The sequence below is a fragment of the Polypterus senegalus genome, chromosome 1, assembly GCF_016835505.1.
Source record: "Polypterus senegalus isolate Bchr_013 chromosome 1, ASM1683550v1, whole genome shotgun sequence".
NCBI classification, from domain to species: Eukaryota; Metazoa; Chordata; class Cladistia; order Polypteriformes; family Polypteridae; genus Polypterus; species Polypterus senegalus.
In genome coordinates, this window is record NC_053154.1 from 139,954,959 (window position 1) to 139,977,668 (window position 22,710).

The 22,710-nt window shown below is 35.0% G+C and overlaps 1 protein-coding gene across 7 annotated transcripts in view; it reads right to left on the minus strand.

Annotated features, from left to right (window-relative positions):
• Positions 1 to 22,710, minus strand: part of ect2 (epithelial cell transforming 2) — an 86,325-nt gene that overhangs the window by 35,616 nt on the left and 27,999 nt on the right. For all 7 annotated transcript variants that reach the window (XM_039759028.1, XM_039759023.1, XM_039759013.1 and 4 more), the window contains 4 exons: positions 18,054 to 18,173; positions 16,526 to 16,594; positions 16,254 to 16,364; positions 9,608 to 9,704 (listed from right to left, as the gene is read on the minus strand). In XM_039759028.1, coding sequence (XP_039614962.1) covers positions 9,608 to 9,704; positions 16,254 to 16,364; positions 16,526 to 16,594; positions 18,054 to 18,173 — 397 coding nt within the window. The remainder of the gene's footprint in view (positions 1 to 9,607; positions 9,705 to 16,253; positions 16,365 to 16,525; positions 16,595 to 18,053; positions 18,174 to 22,710) is intronic.

Here is a 22,710-nt window from a genome sequence, read left to right on the forward strand (position 1 = left end):
GGGGGCAATTACTTTTTCACACGGGGCCATGTAGGTTTGGATTTTTTCTTCCTAAATAATAAAACCATCATTTAAAAACTGCATTTTGTGTTTACTTGTGTTATATTTGACTAATGGTTAAATGTGTTTGATGATCAGAAACATTTTGTGTGACAAACATGCAAAAGAATAAGAAATCAGGAAGGGGGCAAATAGTTTTGCACACCACTGTATATACATATATATATATACATATATATATATATATACATATATATATATATATATATATATGTATATATATATATATATATATATATATATATATATATATATATATATATATATATATATATATATATATATATATATATATATATATATATATATATATATATATATATATATATATATATATATATATATATATACACACACACACACACACACACACACATATATACATATATATATATATATATATATATATATATACACATATATATATATATACACATATATATATATATACACATATATATATATATATATATATACTATAAAATACCATACTAGCTTTGCAGTGAGAAGTAGTGTGTTAAAGAAGCAATGAAAAGAAAAGGAAACATTTTGAAAATAATGTAACATGATTGTCAATGTAATTGTTTTGTCACTGTTGTGAGTGATGAGTGTTGCTGTCATATATATATATATATATATATATATATATATTTTTTTACACACACACACAAACATGTATATATACATATCTATACATATACACATAAATATACACACACATATACATACATATATATCTACATATATACACACAAAGCTATTTCGTATCAGTGCAATACGCTGCTTGTTAAAACTGATAACTCCCGCTCTTACGTGCAAGTCTGCGTGGATATTATGAACTAACGTATTTGTTCAAGTTCTATTTAAATTTTAAATAGAAGGAATTTTTATTTAGTCGACAGAAATATCTTTGGTAGGAATGGTAAAAACAGACAGGAATATTATTCGTGAATAAATCAACTCAAACCTTAAACAACTTATAATATTTTGCTCTCTATAAAAATATATCCTGTCAAAATTATACAAATTCAAATATGAACATGCTGCATAACAAAACCTGGAAATATAAATAAAATGTGTTCCTTTCAGCAATAACAAATCAAATCATTCAGTTGTCTTTGCTCATATGTCATTTTAGAGCTGGACGCCTGGCATCTTTTTTGGCAACAGGTTCGTTTCTGTTTGGTGTGAGGTTCTGTGTTGTGGAGATTCTCAGGATGGATTGCAGGTGCTCATCAGTGAGGCGACTCCTGTATGCTGTTTTGTTAGTCTTTATCACTGAGAAGAGCTTCTCACACAGATATGTGCTACCAAACATGCACGAGGTTTGAGCGCATGTAGACGGACTTTTTTTGTTCTTCAAAGTCACCAAAGCGCCGTGCAAACTCAGTGCGCTCAGTTTATCAGCAAAGTGCGTATTTGGGAACACCGTAGTGACGACTTGGTTTAACATTACTTGGCAACAGGGAAAGTGGGGCAAGGTGCACTGGTGCATTTGTGTCTCCCATAAAAGCAGCTTCACTTGAAATCACTTTGTGATTGTGCAGGGTAAAGCGTCCGCTGAAGTGTCAGATTCTTATTTAATTCTTCTGCTTTCTGTATCTTCTGCATTGCATTCAGGTTACCCTGATGTTTTGTCTCATAGTGCCGTCTTAGATTAAATTCTGTAATTACAGCCACATTAGCTCCACAAATGAGACACACGGGTTCAGTAAACATATACTCAGCCTCCCATCGGTTTTAAAGGCTCTATTTTCAGAATCAACTTTTCTCTTCAGCATCGTGTGAGCTAGCCGCAATAACTTGCAGCATCATAAGGTAGACTTGATTAGCGGTAAGTGTTGGCAAGGCAGCTGAAGCGCTGCATTATGGGATCTGTAGTTTATTGTGTTACCAGCGCTTCATATACCGGGCTTTAATAACAATAATACAGTATATAAAATGATCTCGGGCGGATATAATTACGCCGGGCGGATGTGGCCTGACCCTTGAGTTTGACACATATGGACTAAATAGAACTTGAAAAGATATATTTTTCAAATGTGATCGCAATTCAGATAGAGTTGACGCGCACTACAGCCTGCATGCCTCAATAAGTCATCCTCCCCTTGCTCTTACTTTTTTACCGTTCATCTAATGAATACACTGAGTATGGCTTTACCAAAACAATCATTGATGGCGAATAAAGTATCCATTATTCGAGTATGTAGATCGGGATATATATATATACATATATATATACCAGCGTATCAGTGAGAAGTAGTGTGTTAAAAAGCTAGAAAAGAAAAGGGAACATTTTAAAAATAACGTAACATGACTGTCAATATACAGTATTTGTTTTGTGAGTGTTACTGAGTGTTGCTGTCATCAAGGATTTGATTATCATTATTTCTTTCAATCAGGTTCGTATTTGTAGGATGTGTTGTGTTCAAGTTACATTCCGTGTTTGTCAATCGTTGTAAAGATGACAGGTTTCATTCATCGATTCGTTTCTTACTGCATCAATAAACAGCTCGTCTTCTTCTTTATCTGAGACCTGACACACTGCATGCACGGGTTTTTACACTGTCTTCCTTTAGCGGGACATTGACTTTTTCCAACGTGTGCTTTGTTTCCGCAGTAGTTGGATTTATGAATATGCTTGTATGTATCAGGCGCTTCATATTTTTGCTGCCTTTTCAATTGTGTAATCGGTTTTGTTCAGCGCTCTTTGGAACTGTTGCTTTTATCTGTGCACTGCGTCAGTTCCGTGAGCCACTCGGTGTACATGCATCGAAGGTTCCCAGCTGTGCTGGTGCCATCTCGTGCTATGTCCATGGCTGTATTTAATGTTACCTTAGTCCTGGCACTTAAAACTTTCTCTCGCAGTTTAGCTGAGTTTGTGTCAAACACCACCCTGACCATCTCATCTTCCTCTCCATAAGCACAGTCCTTCACCCGTGAATATTTAGTGGCAGTTTGCTATTGGATTGCGCTGACGGACGGCCTTATATGGGCAGGCACTAAATTACAACCGCCAGCGTCAGCCTGTCTATGAACTTAATTTAAAGTGTAGGTTTACATGTGCTTTGTTTCAAGTAGCAGAACTCATGAATATGGTTGTATATGTCACTGCTCGCTTCTTATTGTTTAGCTGCCTTCTCAATTATATAATGCATGTTTTCTTCAGCGCTTTTTGAGGTCTTCCTGGTTTTCTATGTACTGCGTGATTACGTGGGAGGCGTGATGATGTCACACGAAACTCCGCCCACGGCGTTGAAGCTCATCTCCATTACAGTAAATGGAAAAACTGCTTCCAGTTATGACCATTACGCGTAGAATTTCGATATAAAACCTGCCCAACTTTTGTAAGGAAGCTGTAAGGAATGAACCTGCCAAATTTCAGCCTTCCACCCACGGGAAGTTGGAGAATTAGTGATGAGTGAGTAAGTGAGTGAGTGAGGGCTTTGCCTTTTATTAGTATATTTATACACACATATATATACACATATATATATATATATATATATACATACATATATATATATATATATATACACACATATATATACATACATACATATATATATATATATACACACATACATACATATATATATACATATATACATACATATATATATATATACATATATATATATATATATATATATACACATACATACATACATATATATATATATACATACATATATATACATACATATACATATATATATACACATATACATACATACATACATATATATATATATATATACATATATATACATATATATATATATATATATACATACACATATACATCCACATATACATACATACATATACATATATATATACATATATATATACATATACATATACACTATATATACATATATATATATATATATATATACATATATATATATATATACATACATATATATATATACATATACATATATATATATATATATATATACATATATATATATATATATATATATATACATATATATATACATATATATATACATATACATATACATATACATATATATATATATATATATATATATACATATATATATATACACAAATCTAAATAAATATATTAGGGGTGGGACTCGATGAAAAAAATTAATCTAATTAATTAAAGGCTGTGTAATAATTAATCTTGATTAATCGTATGTAATCACACAAGAAAATTTGCCCCAAATCGCAATTTTTTTTTTTTTTTCCCCATTTAAAAGGGTTTTAGTGGGCGACAGAATCAAATAATAGATATGGACATGAATATTGTAAACTCAAGCTCTTTTAATTGCTGAAAAAAAAAATGCTTTTAAACTGCATTTCAATTCAAAACAGAAACAAAAGTATCATCCCTGGCTAAAATTGGGCAGACTTAAAAATAAAGTGGTACTTGAAGTACTTTAAGTACATTTTCAGAATGGTACTGTCTTTAAATAATAACAACCAAAATTTCAACATAATTTCAGTTTTTCTTCTTAAAAAAATAAGTCAGAAACATAAAAGATAATTTGACCAGCCTCATCTTTAAACTCTGAGTAACCTTAGCCAAAATTATTTTGTACATTAGGCTAAAACAGTGTGATCATTGAACATTTTGTAATTAAATGTACAGTAATTAGAATTACTAACAGTCATGGAAGTCCAATGATCCCCAGTAAGAGCCACAAAGTCCGCTTTCTGTAATGCATCTAATTTTGCTTGCTTTTCAGTGTGCACAAAACCATGCTTTTATCAAGGCTTCCATCGGGTAGTCTTTTGAAATGAAACTTTCCTCCGATCAGTCGTAGGAATGCGCTTTATTTCGACTCTAACATATTTGTAGCTCTGATGTGTGCATCAATGTAATCGATGTACCAGGAAATCATGAATTGACAAAAGTTCCCCTTTGCTTGGAATTGAAAGTGTGATTAAATGCGTTATTTTTTAACGTGTTATGGAGTACATGCATCGAAGCTTCTCAGCTGTGCTTGTGCTAAGAAAAGGAAACATTTTAAAAATAACGTAACATGATTGTCAATATACAGTGATTGTTTTGTGAGTGCTATGAGTGTTGCTGTCATGCACGATTTGATTATTATTATTTCTTTCAATTAGGTTCGTATTTGTAGGATGTGTTGTGTTCAAGTTACATTCCGTGTTTGTCAGTCGTTGTAAAGATAACAGGTTTCATTAATCGATTCATTTCTTACTGCATCAATAAACAGCTCGTCTTCCTCTTTATCTGAGACGTGACACCCTGCATGCACGGGTTTTTTTTTTTTACACTGTCTTCCTTTAGCGGGACATTGACTTTTTCCACCGTGTGCTTTGTTTCCACAGTAGCTGCACTTATGAATATGCTTGTATGTATCAGACGCTTCATATTTTTTTGTGCCTTCTCAATTGTGTAATTCAGTTTTTGTTCAGCGCTCTTTGGAACTGTTGCTTTTTGTCTGTGCACTGCGTCAGTTCACGTGAGCCGCTCGGTGTACATGCATCGAAGTTTCCCAGCTGTGCTGGTGCCATCTCGTGCGATGTCCATGGCTGTATTTAATGTTAGCTAAGACTCGGCACTTAAAAGTTTCTCTCGGAGTTTCACTGAGTTTGTGGCAAACACCACCCTGACCAGCTCATCTTCCTCTGCATAAGCACAGTCCTTCACCCGTGAATATTTAGCGGCAGTGTTTCTATTGGATTGCGGCTGACGGACGGAGGGCCTTATATGGGCAGGCACTAAATTACGTGGGAGGCGTAACTCCACCTCCCACGGGCATCGAGCAAAAGTCTATTATAGTATATGGACGAAAAAATAGGTTCCAGTTATGACCATTACACGTAGAATTTCGAAATGAAACCTACCCAACTTTTGTAAGTAAGCTGTAAGGAATGAGCCCGCCAAATTTCAGCCTTCTACCTACACGGGAAGTTGGAGAATTACTGATGAGTGAGTGAGCGAGTCAGTCAGTGAGTGAGTCAGTGAGGGCTTTGCCTTTTATTAGTATAGAAGATATATATATATATATATATATTGCTCACAAAAATTAAAGGAACACTTTAAAGAAACACATTAGATACATCAGATCTCAATATGAAAATATGAAGTTGGATATCTATACAAATAACGACAGGGCAATGTCTTAGGAACAAAAGGATGCCAAGTCTTTTAATGGAAATAAAAGTTTTCTGCCTACAGAGGGCTCAATTGTGTAGACACCCTAAAATCAGAGTGAAATGAAGATGTGGCAGGCTAGTCCATTTTTTCAAAACTTAATTTCTGCTACTCAAAATGCTTTTCAGTATCTTGTGTGGCCCCACGAGCTTGTATGCATGCTTGACAAGCGTCGGGGCATGCTCCTAATGAGATGACGGATGGTGTCTTGTGGCATTTCCTCCCAGATCTGTATGAGGGCATCCCTGAGCTGTTGTACAGTCTGAGGAGCAACCTGGCGGCACCTAATGGACCAAACATAATGTCCCACAGATGTTCTATTGGGTTTAAGTCAGGGGATCGTGAAGGCCATTCAATTGTTTCAATTCCTTCATCCTCCAGGTACTGCCTGCATACTCTTGCCACATGAGGCCGGGCATTGTCATGCATTAGGAGGAAACCAGGACCTACTGCACCAGCGTAGGGTCTGACAATGGGTTCAAGGATTTCATCTCGATACCTTATGGCAGTCAGAGCACCATTTCCTACGCAGTAGATGTCTGTGCGTCCCTCCATGGATATGCCTCCCCAGACCATCACTGACCCACCACCAAACCTGTCATGTTGAATGACGTTGCAGGCAGCATATCATTCTCCTTGTCTTCTCCAGACTCTTTCACGCCTATCACAGCTGCTCAGGGTGAACCTGCTCGTCTGTAAAAGTACAGGGCCAGTGGCGGACTTGCCAATTCTGGTGTTCTTGAGCAAATGCCAGTCGAGCTGCACGGTGCTGGGCAGTGAGCACAGGGCCCACTACAGGACGCCGGGCCCTCAGGCCATCTTCATGAAGTCTGTTCCTGATTGTTTGGGTAGAGACATTCACACCAGTGGCCCTCTGGAGGTCATTCTGTAGGGCATGAGCAGTGCTCAGCCTGTTCCGCCTTGCACAAAGGAGCAGGTATCGGTCCTGCTGATGGGTTGAGGACCTTCTACGGCCCTGTCCAGCTCTCCGAGAATAACAGCCAGTCTCCTGAAATCTCCTCCATGTTCTGGAGATTGTGCTGGGAGACACATTAAACCTTCTTGCTGCAGCACGTGTGGATGTGCCATCCTGGAGAAGTTGGACAACCTGTGCAACTTCTGTAGGGTTAAGGAATCGCCTCATACTGCCAGTAGAGATGATTACTCAAGCCAAAACTAGCACGAGTGGAAAACCAGCCAAAAAGATCAAGAGGGAGAAACTTGAAATGACCTCCACATGTAAAACCAGTCCTGTTTTGAGGGTTTTCTAATTGTTGCCACTTTAGTGCACCTGTCGTTAAGTCCATGAACACCAATACAGCTGAAAGTGATTAACAATGACCTCAGCTGCTTAACCAACCAGAAAATTATCAGACAGGTTTAATTGATTTCATGCCAGGCCCAATAAAAAAAAAAGTGTTCCTTTAATTTTTGTGAGCAGTGTGTGTGTATATATATATATATATATATATATATATATATATATATATATATACGAAGAACTGCTTTTAAATTTTTATTAAGAAGAAAACCTTTTTAAACTAAAGGAAAATATACCAATAACTATCTGTTAAGGATCTCTTTGTATACCACGTTGTCAGTTCAGCACTCCGGTTGTAATATGACCAAGCTGTGCACAAAGATTGCTTTTCTCCTAGACAAAACTATACGTTGCATTCTCAAAAGTAATGTTGCCTCAAATCAATAGCAACCTTTTGTAGGGTCTGTCCCTGAGACTTATTACCATCGTGAAGCAGATCCTTACTGGAAATTTGAGGCATTTGAATTGAAATGGGAGATCAGAGGGTATAACGGTGATGCGAGGAATACATTCAGTGTGGCGCTCTGCTGTTTTTTTGTGTAGCTGCCTTCACACAGCTTCTCCGCTGCTTTATAAACGAACACCATATAAGGCCATCGTTTCTCCTTGCTTCGCGGTTCTGTACTGTTTTATTGTTCGTTTATTACGATTGTTATAGTTACTGTGTAGCTATTCGAGACTTACTTTACTGCAGGTACCCATTTCCTTTATTTAATTCGCGGCTTGTACGCTATTTTTTGTTAGTTTATTACGATTATAGATATTTATCGATTCCCTTTAGCTGACTGCCTGCTCATATAAGGCGCTCCGCTGGTTTTTTGTGAAGCAGCCTTTACACAGCTTCTCCGCTGTTTTATAAACGAACAACATATAAAGCCATCCTTTTTCCTTGCTTTGCCAAGGAAGCTGCCTTTTTATTTAATCCACGGGTTCTCCGCTGTTTTATTGTTCGTTTATTATGATTATTATAGTTCTCTTAATATATCACGTTGTCAGTTCAGCACTCTGGTTGTAATATGACGAAGCTGCGCGAGCTCACTCTTGAGCATGCAATGTATAGTTGTCCAGGAGAAAAGCAATCTTGCCTGAAATCAATGGCAACCTTTTGTAGGGTCCGTCCCTGAGACTTATTACTTCTTATCGCGAAGCAGAGCCTTACTGGAAATTGGAGGCATCTGAATTGAAATGGGAGATCAGAGGGTGTAATGGGGATGCGAGGAATACATTGAGTGTGGAGAAACTCTAGAGACAGCGTGTGTATTAACTTGTGGATTTTTCTGTGAGTAAAGGGTGGCAGCGTGACGAAGTTACTTCCGCAAGACCGCGTTAGCTGTGGAGCTCAGCTCGGAGCATATTCTTTTCCCACCTTGTCAAATGTGTAATGCGTTTTCAAATGTGTTTTTTGAGCAGGTTTGATGCCTGGAAGTGATCACTCGTACTGCGTTCAGTCAGTTCACGTGAGCTGCTCTCTTGTGTGATGCTGCTTTAACAAAAGTTTCTTGCTACAGCAATTTTAACTCCGTTACAAAGTAATCCAAAGTCTTGTTTATACCTCGTGTCTTCTCATTAAACTTATCTCGTATCTCGCGAATAAAGTGTTCAGCGTTTTTCTTCAGCGCTCTTTGGGAGCTCTTCCTTCTTTTCTACGTTCACAGTCAGTTCACGTGATTGCGTGGGAGGCATGATGATGTCAAATGCAGCTCCGTCCCCCACGGCCATCGAGCTAAAGTCCATTACAGTATATGGAGAAAAATAGGTTCCAGTTATGACCATTACGCGTAGAATTTCGAAATGAAACGCAGGAAGTTGGAGAATTAGTAATGAGTGAGCGAGTGAGGGCTTTGCCTTTTATTAGTATAGATGTCATAAATTTAATGTAGAGTAGCTAATATCAAAACGTTCTCTAATTTATTAAAAATAAACTATTTTTAACTAAGAACAAAACACTTCACAATTCAAATCTTATTAACTTGACAATTCATACTACAACATTACATTTAAGGTCAAATCTGGATGCAATAAAAAATGAATATCTTAAAAATAAAAAACAATTACATTACCATTTAGAAGAAGACCAATGCTTGGTAGTCTCTGAACAGGACGTATAAGCAACTCAGCCAAGGTCTGTCGCCCACATTCAGGTTTGGCCTGGTTAATCTAAAATTAGCATCAAGGTTGTTTTAACAGAACACTAACAATAAGCAATATAAAAGAGTTTAAAAACACAAATATTTCCAAACATTTACACTAACAATAAACATGAAAAGAAAGAATAAAACTATGAAGAGACAGCTGTAATCAAAACAATAAAACCAAATTTCTATAGGCATATTAATCATTATCATCCTCTTTAATAAAACCCCTATGTGCGTCCAGGTGTCCGTGTCTTTTGGTGAAGTGCGCATGCGCGAGGCTCGGTGCGACAAGCACGACCAGCATCGTGGACACACAAACACACACACACACACTGTAAGCTGGGCACACAGTGAATGGCGTAGCCGCGGCCACGCATGATAAGCAAATAAAGGACAGCATTGCTGGGGATAGTGCTGATTGGGTAGTCGCGGCCACGCACATAAAATCCATTGCTGGGGAGACGCCACGCATACTGCCCAGTGCATGTTTACTAACTAACTATCCACTAACAACATGCCACCCAAAAAAAAAGGACACGTCAAATAGGACAAAAGACACAGACACTCAAATCGTATATAAGCAACATCTCCTGGAAGAACAGTCAGCTCAGCAAATAAACATCAACAAAAGAAAGTCTGAAAGACAAAGAAAAATACAAGCAAATAGATCAATTGTAAAAAAGAAAATGAGCTTCAGAATATTCCCCTTATTGATTTGGCTCTATACTCTACTAATTTACCCTTTACCATAAGAAGGTGACAATTTCCAGTTACATTAGCCTTTGCCATAACAATTAAGAAAGCTCAAGGGCAAACCTTAGAAAAAGTTGCCATTTACTTGTCAGAACCAGTATTCAGCCAAGGTCAGTTATATGTTGCATTATCAAGAGTTAGAAGTTTTACAGATTTTGTTGTCAACGTTGTAGATGGTCCTGAACAAGAGTGTTTACAAACAATGTTGTCTATAATGAAATTTTATTGAAAAATTTCCTGAGGTAAAAAAATAAAAACATTTTCCTAAATATCTTCTTCAGATATTGTGTATCACAGATTGTTATAAAGTTTTACACTAAGGCAATATTAATTATACTTACTGTATTGTCATATACATTTCTATTTTATTTTTAATATTATTTTACTTTAGGCTTCTTGCAAAAATATTTTTAACAAAAAAATTAAGACAACAAACAGAATGAGGTCAAGGTCCCTTAAAATTAAGACAACAAACAGAATGAGGTCAAGGTCCCTTGCCATTTAATATAGACTATTCCTACTAATGTTTATGCAATACTGTTCTAGCACCAGTTATTGTAACGGGGCTTCATGTCTAGCTATCAATTAATTGCTTGAATGCTTTAGCTTCACAGAACTTAAACATTATGAATTTGGTATTAAACAATTTCGTACAGACTTGCTCTACTAAATGTTTATATGAATCATAAAAAAACAGCCACTATATAAATAAGCTAATCAAAATTAAAAAGAATTGAACAGTGATTTTTGTACAAGTATAATTTTGTTCCAAGAGCAAGTTATTTTCGTTCAATTTTATTTTAGTTTTGATTTCTATACTATTTTGATTTAATCTTTTATTTTTTGTTTTGTTTCAGGTAAGTTTTTTTTTTGACTATTTCTATTTAAGTTTTGTCACTTACCTCAACTCAAGTAGTTTTTATTTTGAGATAATCGTTTTAACTTAAAGATGAAAATGAAGAAATATTGTCAATTTGTACAGATGGCTGACTGTTTACTTAGGGTGCACTGAGTATTTTAAACTATTTGTATTAGGTACTTCATATTACCTTATGAACAGAGGTAATTACTAAAACCTTATTTAATAAATATCAACATAGGTACACATTCTTTTTGTATTTGATCTATTGAGGTGATCAGTCAGCACCTTTCTGCATAGGCAAAGCCTATCATTTTTCCTTCTTTGGTATTTTTGTGACAGTCCAGCCGGCAAGCACTATTAATATTAACTGTTATGAAATAACAGTAACAATAACTTTTTTTTTCATTACAGAACATACTTAAAACATTTTTTAAAGTGGCATGTTTAAATTATTTGGGTATATACAGTGGTGTGAAAAACTATTTGGCCCCCTTCCTGATTTCTTATTCTTTTGCATGTTTGTCACACAAAATGTTTCTGATCATCAAACACATTTAACCATTAGTCAAATATAACACAAGTAAACACAAAATGCAGTTTTTAAATGATGGTTTTTATTATTTAGGGAGAGAAAAAAATCCAAACTTACATGGTCCTGTGTGAAAAAGTAATTGCCCCCTGAACCTAATAACTGGTTGGGCCACCCTTAGGAGCAATAACTGCAATCAAGCGTTTGCTATAACTTGCAATGAGTCTTTTACAGCGCTCTGGAGGAATTTTGGCCCACTCATCTTTGCAGAATTGTTGTAATTCAGCTTTATTTGAGGGTTTTCTAGCATGAACCGCCTTTTTAAGGTCATGCCATAGCATCTCAATTGGATTCAGGTCAGGACTTTGACTAGGCCACTCCAAAGTCTTCATTTTGTTTTTCTTCAGCCATTCAGAGGTCGATTTGCTGGTGTGTTTTGGGTCATTGTCCTGTTGCAGCACCCAAGATCGCTTCAGGTTGAGTTGACGAACAGATGGCGGGACATTCTCCTTCAGGATTTTTTGGTAGACAGTAGAATTCATGGTTCCATCTATCACAGCAAGCCTTCCAGGTCCTGAAGCAACAAAACAAGCCCAGACCATCACACTACCACCACCATATTTTACTGTTGGTATGATGTTCTTTTTCTGAAATGCTGTGTTCCTTTTACGCCAGATGTAATGGGACATTTGCCTTCCAAAAGTTCAACTTTTGTCTCATCAGTCCACAAGGTATTTTCCCAAAAGTCTTGGCAATCATTGAGATGTTTCTTAGCAAAATTGAGACGAGCCCTAATGTTCTTTTTGCTTAACAGTGGTTTGCGTCTTGGAAATCTGCTATGCAGGCCGTTTTTGCCCAGTCTCTTTCTTATGGTGGAGTCGTGAACACTGACCTTAATTGAGGCAAGTGAGGCCTGCAGTTCTTTAGACGTTGCCCTGGGGTCTTTTGTGACCTCTCGGATGAGTCGTCTCTGCGCTCTTGAGGTAATTTTGGTCGGCCGGCAACTCCTGGGAAGGTTCACCACTGTTCCATGTTTTGCCATTTGTGGATAATGGCTCCCACTGTGGTTCGCTGGAGTCCCAAAGCTTTAGAAATGGCTTTATAACCTTTACCAGACTGATAGATCTCAATTACTTCTGTTCTCATTTGTTCCTGAATTTCTTTGGCTCTTGGCAAGATGTCTAGCTTTTGAGGTGCTTTTGGTCTACTTCTCTGTGTCAGGCAGCTCCTATTTAAGTGATTTCTTTATTGAAACAGGTGTGGCAGTACTCAGGCCTGGGGGTGGCTGCGGAAATTCAACTCAGGTGTGATACACCACAGTTAGGTTATTTTTTAACAAGGGGGCAATTACTTTTTCACACAGGGCCATGTAGGTTTGGATTTTTTCTCCCTAAATAATAAAACCATCATTTAAAAACTGCATTTTGTGTTTACTTGTGTTATATTTGACTAATGGTTAAATGTGTTTGATGATCAGAAACATTTTGTGTGACAAACATGCAAAAGAATAAGAAATCAGGAAGGGGGCAAATAGTTTTTCACACCACTGTACAATGTATGCTTTTATAAAAGTTTTATTCATGAAGCTATACTTTATGTAGCAGTAGTAGTAACAACAAATTCTTATTTGCATGTCTGACCAACATTTTTCTAGCCACTTATTACATATAGCCAATAAAATGCATAAAGTAGATGATATAAAGTTGCAAAAAAAAAATCACAACTTTGTGTTTGTATCAGACCCTAAAAGCAGAGTTAATGCTGAATATTCAAAACTGACTACTATCCAAAAATATATGTATTTATCTAAAGATTTTTTTTTATCCATCCACTCAATGAATCTGCCAACTTAAAGCAGGGTCTAAATTTGTGGCTAAAAGATACAACTGATTGCTCACATTATGAAATAAAAATATGTAAGATTACTTTTGTAAATCAAATCTCAGAACTGAAAAACAATGAATTCTTCCATGATTCTTATAAAACAGGGAAGAACTGTCCCTGGGGGATGTTTATTACCCCCAGATACTAGACAGCAACAGCCTTCCATATCAGCACCCATTCAGGAACCAGAAGGAAATGCTGGGAGTTGTACTCCGGCAGCACAGACCTGCAGGGGTCTGTGGGTGCTTCAAGGGGACACTGCAGGGAGATTTGATTTCCAAAATGCAGGACTTCTATATAAACTGAAAGTGCTTCCTTTGGGCAGTGGCCCTGGGTCTTTAATAAGAAAGACTGTACTCGCTTATCCAGGCAAGTCGGAGCTAGGAGGACATGGAGCAACTCTCGACCGGAGGATGGCAGTGAAGTGGTGAGAAAGAAAAAGTATTGATAGAAGTGAGAACCTGTTATTTTTTAGTTCATAAACCTTCCATTACTTGAACCCTGTCCTGTTTTTATCACAATAATTTTACCAACTAGGTGTCATATGTACTTTCACTGATTTTTGTCATGCTAGTAGTAGTATCAAATGATGGCACTCTGGCTTCCAAAACAAAAAAAAAAAAAAACAGCAAATATTTAGTGTTTGTCACCTACTTTTCTACAGCAAACTACTGTATGTTGGTTAAGGAGCACTGCAAACTGCATGTCTGTGTTTATACACCTTTAGTTAACATATTACAAGTCTTACCATTACACAGATTTGCATCATGTTTCAAATTACTATGAGATGAACCACATGAATATCTGGTAAATGCTACTTTGCTAAGAACATATGGAGCAGCTCTGTTACCTTTGTAAGTTAACCATAGGATACAGATAAGGTGATTAAAAAACTGATGGGTGGATGGTTCAGCAAATAATTCCAGCCCTGTCTAATATATTTGAGAATGAATGCAAACCCTTTGTTTCTTTATGTGGATTATGTATGCATGAGGCTTTATTAAAGATTAATATTGCTATCATTTCTAACTCCCTTATTCAAACGTGTGACACCAGTTAAAACAATTGCAGCTTACAGCTGACTAGGGACATCAAACTCTTGAAGCTTGCATGAATTACATCTGTAATTCTGAACTATTTCCTTAATGGGGTAAAAGTGACAATAATCAAAGACATCTATTAGCCCTGAATTTAATAACACACAATCTTAAAATAGCAGATGCAGTAAGCAAAACCATGTATTGACATTTATGGACTGCTTGACTACAATAAAGCTGGGTTGCAGAAAAGAAATCAATCCAAGAAGTTGAGAGAAAAGAAAAAAAAAAAACAGGAAAACACTGTCACTGATTAACAGAATCTAGCCACCTCTAAAATTAGCCAGCAACAGACAGCAACAGCAGCATTTATTTATATAACACATTATCAAACAAATGATGTAGCTCAAAGTGCTTTACAAGATGAAGAAAAAAGAAAAAATATAAAAATAAAATTAGGCAATACTAACTAAAAGAGAATAAAGTATAATCCGTCAGTGTGTTTATTGGTACAGACATAATCAGGTTAAGGTGGAAGCCCTTGTCTCTTAATAATCCACATTTACACCTACAAGTAATCTTCTGGATCTTTAAAGTAATCAAAGGTTCAGTAACATAATCAGCATGCACATTCAGGTTAAATCCTTTCAGATGTAGAGAATTAGGAGCAGAAAGTGGTCAGTGATCATGAAGGGAGCAGGGTCCTGGTCTTTGTTATGGTATACAGTACAGGGCAATCATTTTTAGGTAGCAAGGACCTAGTAGAAACTGTTCAAGACCTTGCAGTGGGAAAAAACTGAGAGGAGGGTTGTTGTCAGTCACTGTTAAGCTATCTGTGCTCGGCCCTTGAGATTTGTCTTAGCAGTGTGCAGCACGCCTAAGGATTCTGGGGGTAATTTTGCAAGGTGTACATGTATAAGGTTTGTAAGCTCAAGAACTATATTTATGCAATTGTATAATTAAGTTGTCCACCAGCAAAAAAAAAAAAAAAAGAAAAAAAAAAGAATCCCATGGTGCTTGACTACCTATGGTGTACACTTTCACGATAAAATATCATATATTTGTAATTACTATCTATCACATTGGACCCTTAAATGGAAGGGTTTCATTGAAAATATTTGTGCTCTGAATAACAATGTACTCTATGCATTACATAATGAGCAAAACTGTATATGTCCAATAATAGATTATATCACTTTTAAATGAAATCACTTTAAAAGAAAAACTATTAGCTTTTTTGAAGACTTACATTTGTTGTTTACATCGTTACATATTTCTACATTGTATGTCATGCTTCCAGTTTCAATCAAAAACAATAATAATGCATTATTAAATATTGATAAAGTCCATATACTGTATTTCAATTCTCATTTTCCAGATGTGAAATTTATCAGAAAAAATTGCTTAAAGACGCTGCATATTAAAAGTTATATTTACTATAAATAAAACTGTAAATGTAAAGTAAAATAGGAGGAAAAATGCAGAGAATAATATAAAATAACATACCTTCAAGAAAGCATGGAACCGTGGCTTCTGTTTTTCACACTTGACAATTGTCTCCTTACTCATTTCAAAGAAATTGACAAAAGGTGGATATGCTTTAATCAAATCCTTGGACTATTGGGGGGACAAAAATTGAAAAAAAGAGATTAAGAGTTTGTCTTTTTAATTTTAGTCCAGCAAATGAATAGTTATGACTTCACTTTCCCTAGAATATTTAAAATCCATGTTATATAATGGCCTGTTTCATAAACATAGATACATTAATACTTTCTTACATATTTTAGGAAGATTTCACCAATACTTTTATTTTCTGACCAACTCATTAGAAGTTCTTGAAGTTCATTCTATAATAAAAGACAAAGTGAAGACTAGTTAGAAGAAAAAAGCAATTAGAAAAACACAATACAACAACACAAAATTGCTAAAGAAAAAAACTCACAATTTGGTATATTAATGATCAAATCACTATTACTAATTTCTTTGCAGTTTAATTTTCTATAAAATCCTGGAATGGAACCTGCTTATTTAAAGACTACAAAAGGAATGCAATGGGTAATGATGTCAGCAGAGAAGTTTACTGGCACCAAGCTGCCTTATGTTCTGGATTTAAAACACATACTGTGGTAGAATAGTAAAGACCCCAAGCCATCCTCCACAGTTAACCATTTTCAAAAATCTTAGAGAACACTTAGAACTAACTAGCAGATTCAGACATGGGTATTTATGAACAGATCAGAGCAGTGATTTACAGTGATAACTGAAAATACACATTATATTCATCTAAGTCTGTACATTATACAGTTGACTTTTAAAGGTGGATCTGAACAAACTTTTCAGCATAACTGGTAGCCTAGAGTAAAGGTGACAGCAAAATTATAATCTTACCATAGCTGCCTCAAACATATAAGCTTAGCTTAGGCCGCTGAAATAAACTGAATAGCCTAATATTCTCACCACATTCCATACTATTTAAAGAAACTAAAATTTTTTAAACAATGAAATATGATTCATGCATGGTAGTGAGCAATGGAGTATGGTATTTGCCAAATATTAATGCTAGTTTTAATGTAATCTTGTTTGGAACAACTTTGTAATTTGATATGCACAAAAATCAGTCTTTAGAAATACATTCTAGCCTAAAGTTTGTCAGCCTTTCATGTTGATAGTGTAACTTTCTTGTGTTTCCTATGCCAATTTATCTGGAGGATTTTTTATTATTATTACTGATATTATGGAGTTGTGTTATGAAAAATGAAGCACCAGAAACAAAAGAAAAAAAAAATGACATCAAAATTTTTATTATTCCAAATCCTGCACAAATATTTCCTAGAAATAAAAATTAAATATACAAATTCCAATGTAGCCTACAGTGTCTTAACGAGTGTTATTATTTATATTGTCTATTTTTCCCCCTGCACCCCAATGTTTATGATATGTCGGCTCAACTTAAGAGGTGCATACTTCTGACCCTGTAAATATACTTTTTGATTTTTAAAAAGTGTCATCTTTAAAACTGCCTACGACAGACATCAACTTTTAAAAACTTTCCTTCAGTGCAATTTGGCAAATACATCAACCTGGAAATTAAAAAAAAAATTTTAAAATATTTTTTGGACATCTTAACATGAAAAACATGATCAAATAAACTACAGTACATCATTAAAAAATTGACTAAGTAAAAATTGTAACACAGTCAGTCTATCTTAAAATATGCTTACCATGGTTAAAGGAAGTTGTAAACGACATTTCCTTTACACATTAATAAACTATTTCCACAAGCTATGAAACAAAATTGTATATTACCTTTATTCTAGTGTGTACATCAAATATATCGGGAATACTGCCAAATATTGTCTTTATTTCTTCTGGTGCAAGTATAGGTCCACCAAGCTGCCCTTCCTTCTCTAATGGATCTTTAAATAACTATAAAATGAATACAATTAAAACATTTATGAAAAAGATAAGTTTTAACAAACATTCTAAACAGCATATTAAAATATACAGTAAACAATCATTTTTTAATGAATTGTTAATTTTTTGAAGAGTAAATTGAACTGAAAAACCTACAAAATTCATTCTGTGCAAATAAAGGTGTTGCTTAATTTCTAGTGTAGCAGCAACTTGGTGGGAGGCATTTTTTAAATTTCCATTAAACAAACTGAGTACCCTATAAAAAACAAATCACATATTACCGTGCAAGTCAAAAAGTGCTGCACGGCAATTCCATTTATCAATTTTAAAATACACAACCTTCATAGAATACAGATCTGTTGTAACTATTACATTTATAAGTACAAAAATGTGCATACAACTTTACAAGAGCAAACCTTTCAACACAACTTTCACCAAGAGCAGACTCTGTATTACATGTTAACTGTACGGGGTGGTCCAGATTTAATTATGCAGATCCAGATCGTCTGGATGACTTTGATTTATGCAGGGATGATTCCAGTTTGGCGCGAAGACGATTCTTCATGTCGTCAGTTCGCACACTTCTCAATGGTCTGGAATTTTTCAGGTGATTTTCTATGTAACAAACTTAAGTTATAGTGTAATGAAAATTGCATAATTAGATCTGGACCACCCTATACTTAAATAATTAGAAGGTACAATGTTACATATTTAGAATACAAGCAAGTCGTAGGCATTATTTTCAATGTTCACAATTTTAAATAAGAAAATTAAATTGCACTGCGCCCATCAATGCTTTATTGCAGGAAATTAACAGTGTAACATCTAATTTTATTCACTTTTCCAAGTTCAAAATCAAATATTAAGAAATCAAAATTTAATTTTGGAAGACTACATTCCCACTTACTCAAATGATACAAGAACAGATAAAAGTTTATAATAGAAATATACTAGAAATATAAATGTTTTCAGGCTAAAATTAAATTGCAAAGGAAGGTTTGCACTATTTTAAAATGGTTATATACAGAGCTTGTTCTAAAACTTGTAACTCCAGGAATTGAATTTGACTGTGTAATAGTAAAAAAAAAAAAAAATCAACAAAATCATTGCAGATAAACCAGATCTTTGATGTATTTTGCAAATGTGAGAGTGTTTCTGTACATGTTTTTCTATTTCTTATTGTCTACCACTTGTCATTTCCTTTAAAAACACATATCCAAATGTCCTTCCCTTTGGTAGATAAAGTGTACCTTAATGAGACAGGCAGGCAATGACATTACATGGCAGCACACAGAACAGATAAAAGCTTTTTAAAGGAAATCAGCACGTTTACAGTCACATACAAGACTGATAATAGTACAATAACCCACTAATTAGAAAATCAATAATATTATGAAGTTTCTTCTGCCAAAGTTTCATGTAACCCCAATTTGTGCAACATCGGTTTGATTTGTTTACTTCAATGACAAGTACATCTCTGCATGAATAATATATCAGTCAAAAGATAAGGAGGCAGAAAAAGCGAAGCTTTCATGTATTCATTACCACAACAGCATACAAAAAAACTAAAACAAACAATGCTTGGTAAACTACAATTACAGAGCAGAAGCAATTTATTTAATAACACAGGAAATGTTCTAAATATCCACAGCTAAATTACATAAACCTAATAAAAACACAACTGTATGAACTCAGACACATGGCCTATTTTAAATTGCTAACCCTTACAAAAAATGACATTGAAGCTCACTCCATTTAACCAGGGTAAGAGTAGTTATGCACTACTTATGCAACTCCAGGCAGGGCGACTACATTTTAAACACAGATATAAATGAGGTTACATTGTATTTATATTACACCAGTCCAGAAGCCACAACCAGTATTACCAAGGTTACCTGAAACTACTTCAGACTAAAATGTGGTATTTTACAAGAGTGTCCTCTGTCACCATTGCTTTTTGCAATCGCCATTGAAACACTGGCCATTCATTTCTTAAATACATTAGAGGTAAAGGAATTTAAAGGAGATGGACTCTGACAGAAAATATAACTATACACAGATGAAATGAATTGTACATACCAGACCCACAAACATTAGTCCTAAATGAACTAGTGGAATTTCAAAATATATCAGGACTATAAATCAATGTAAATAAAAGTATGCCTTTTCCAGTGGATCTTCCAGCACACTACTACTGCACTACTATTCTACATTAGACATCTATCATTCATTTTATCAGTACTGTACAGTTTAAATATCTAGGGGTAAACCTCACAAGTAAATTAAAGATCTTTTTCAACAGAATTTTGCTATCAGCATGAAAAAAAAAGGAAAAAAAAAGTGAAGATGGTATACCCTCCATCTCACATGAGCAGGACAAATCAATACTGTCAAGATGAACATCCTTCTCATGCTTCTTTTTCGATTTCAAAGTACCTTTATTTACACTAACAAATCATTCTTTAAGAACTAGACTCAATTTTTTATCTGGAATTTGAGATGTCCACACAATCAAAAGACAACTCTACAAAGACCAAAATAAGGAGGCATGGCACTACCTACCTTTCAGTTTTATTATTGGGAGGCAAATAAGCAAGCTATAAAGACCTGGAAATTGACACAAATTGATGTACACAATCCTGGTCTACAATGGGGATAAAATTTTGCTGTACTTCTTTATATGTCCTGCTTTGTGCCCCAGTAAATACTTATTGTCATTATTATACCAATAATCCAACTGTGCATCAATCACTTGGAATACGGAAACAATGCAGGATGCACTTCAAGGCAAAGAAGCTTTTATATGTTGCTCTTCTACATGATATCACCATTTTCAATCCTCCTAAATGTACATATTACTTAATCACTGAAAATCACCTGGGATTAAAACACAAAAAGACAATGTTTTTGCATCTTATGATCAATTACACTTCAAATTTAACTACTCAAACAAAATTTCCCCACTACTTTCAAAACACAAATTTTGCTAGAAGTACCCAATTTTCCATACCTTCCACCCATTTCTATTCCTGAAGAAATACTGATCAGTCTTGAAGACTCAGACAGCATCTCAACAATATATAAAACCATCTCAGTCTCTTTCTTTCAAAGTTCCAAAGGTATGGTGGGACAAGGATTGTTTAATTATTATTTTAGAAAAATAGTGAAAGGCAGCCATGCATAGAATAAACTAACTCTATATGCACAAAAACATTCAATAATTCAACTTGAAATTTTATATCGATCATATTAATCTTGTTTAAAATTGTCCAAAATGTATCCAGGGCAAGATCCAACCTGGGAGTATTGCAATCTCTCAATAGCCTCACTGGCCAATGTTTTGAGAAAGCACCAAATTAACAACATTTTAGATAAAAATATTTGAATTCTTATCAAACACAATCTCTCCTAATCCACATAGCTGTGTCTGGTGTACTCCCAGGTGGTTTTAAAGTGGAGATGGGACAAATTGATTGTAATTGTATATACCATACCACAAACACATAGATTATTCTTGCTTAACTGGAAGAATCTCAGTCCAACTTTTATAAGTAAGTGGGTCTGATGTCCCATACAATTTGAAATTGGAGGATTTGTTTACATGGTTTTTAAATATGGCAAGATTAATTTGAAGAAAATAAAAACAGACAAATAGAATACACATTTGTATGGGGGCATGTCCCCTTTTATTCTCTATTTTTACTAATACTCTTTTTCTCTCTTGTTGTACAAGTTCGACTTGATTGTATGCAATGTTTCTTCTTCAAAGAAAAAAAAAATTCTGGACGATGAATGGTGTATACAAAGCAGGCTTGTGACAATATTTTGATGTGGGCAAGTAAAACAAAAATAAATCATTTAAAAAAGCATGTTTTTTTCAAACACTGTTTACAAATGCAACAGAGCAAGTAAAAATGTAGAAAGCGTATTGTGTATCTAGTATCTGTTAGGCAAATAAGATATCAAAAAAAAATTCTGCCTTATCTTATGTATTAAATTATTGTGGATGAAAAGTATGGGGTATACCTTGGTAAGGGTATCCACACACACTGTGCAACTCTCTGTGATCTCAATATGAAGAAACATTTCCCGAAAAACACTACTCAGGTCTTCTCCATAACTTTTATGAATAATACTTGTTCATCATATTTAACACCCAGAGAATTTCAGACATTTGCCTTTAGCCACATAAGACGACAAAGGTGGCAGTATAGTACTGTAGAAGTATCACTAGCTTGACTAGCGCTCATACTAATGCTACTGCCAGCTAATCCACTGGTACTTGAACAGCTTGCTATTCCAGCAATCAGATGTGGCGATCTCCTCGCAAAAGGTCTCAAAAGCTTCTTATCAGGATTTCTAGTTTCCTTGTTCAGTCCACAATGATTATTTCTTTTCATTTGGCTTTTCAAAATTACATCACCCATATTGCTAATGTCAAACATATTCATACAGTAATGGTACCCAGCAGACAATCTTGATAGTAATCTTTTCCCAAACATTTAAAGTTAAACACACATTTTCCTGGCATTCTGACTCCTCAATAAAT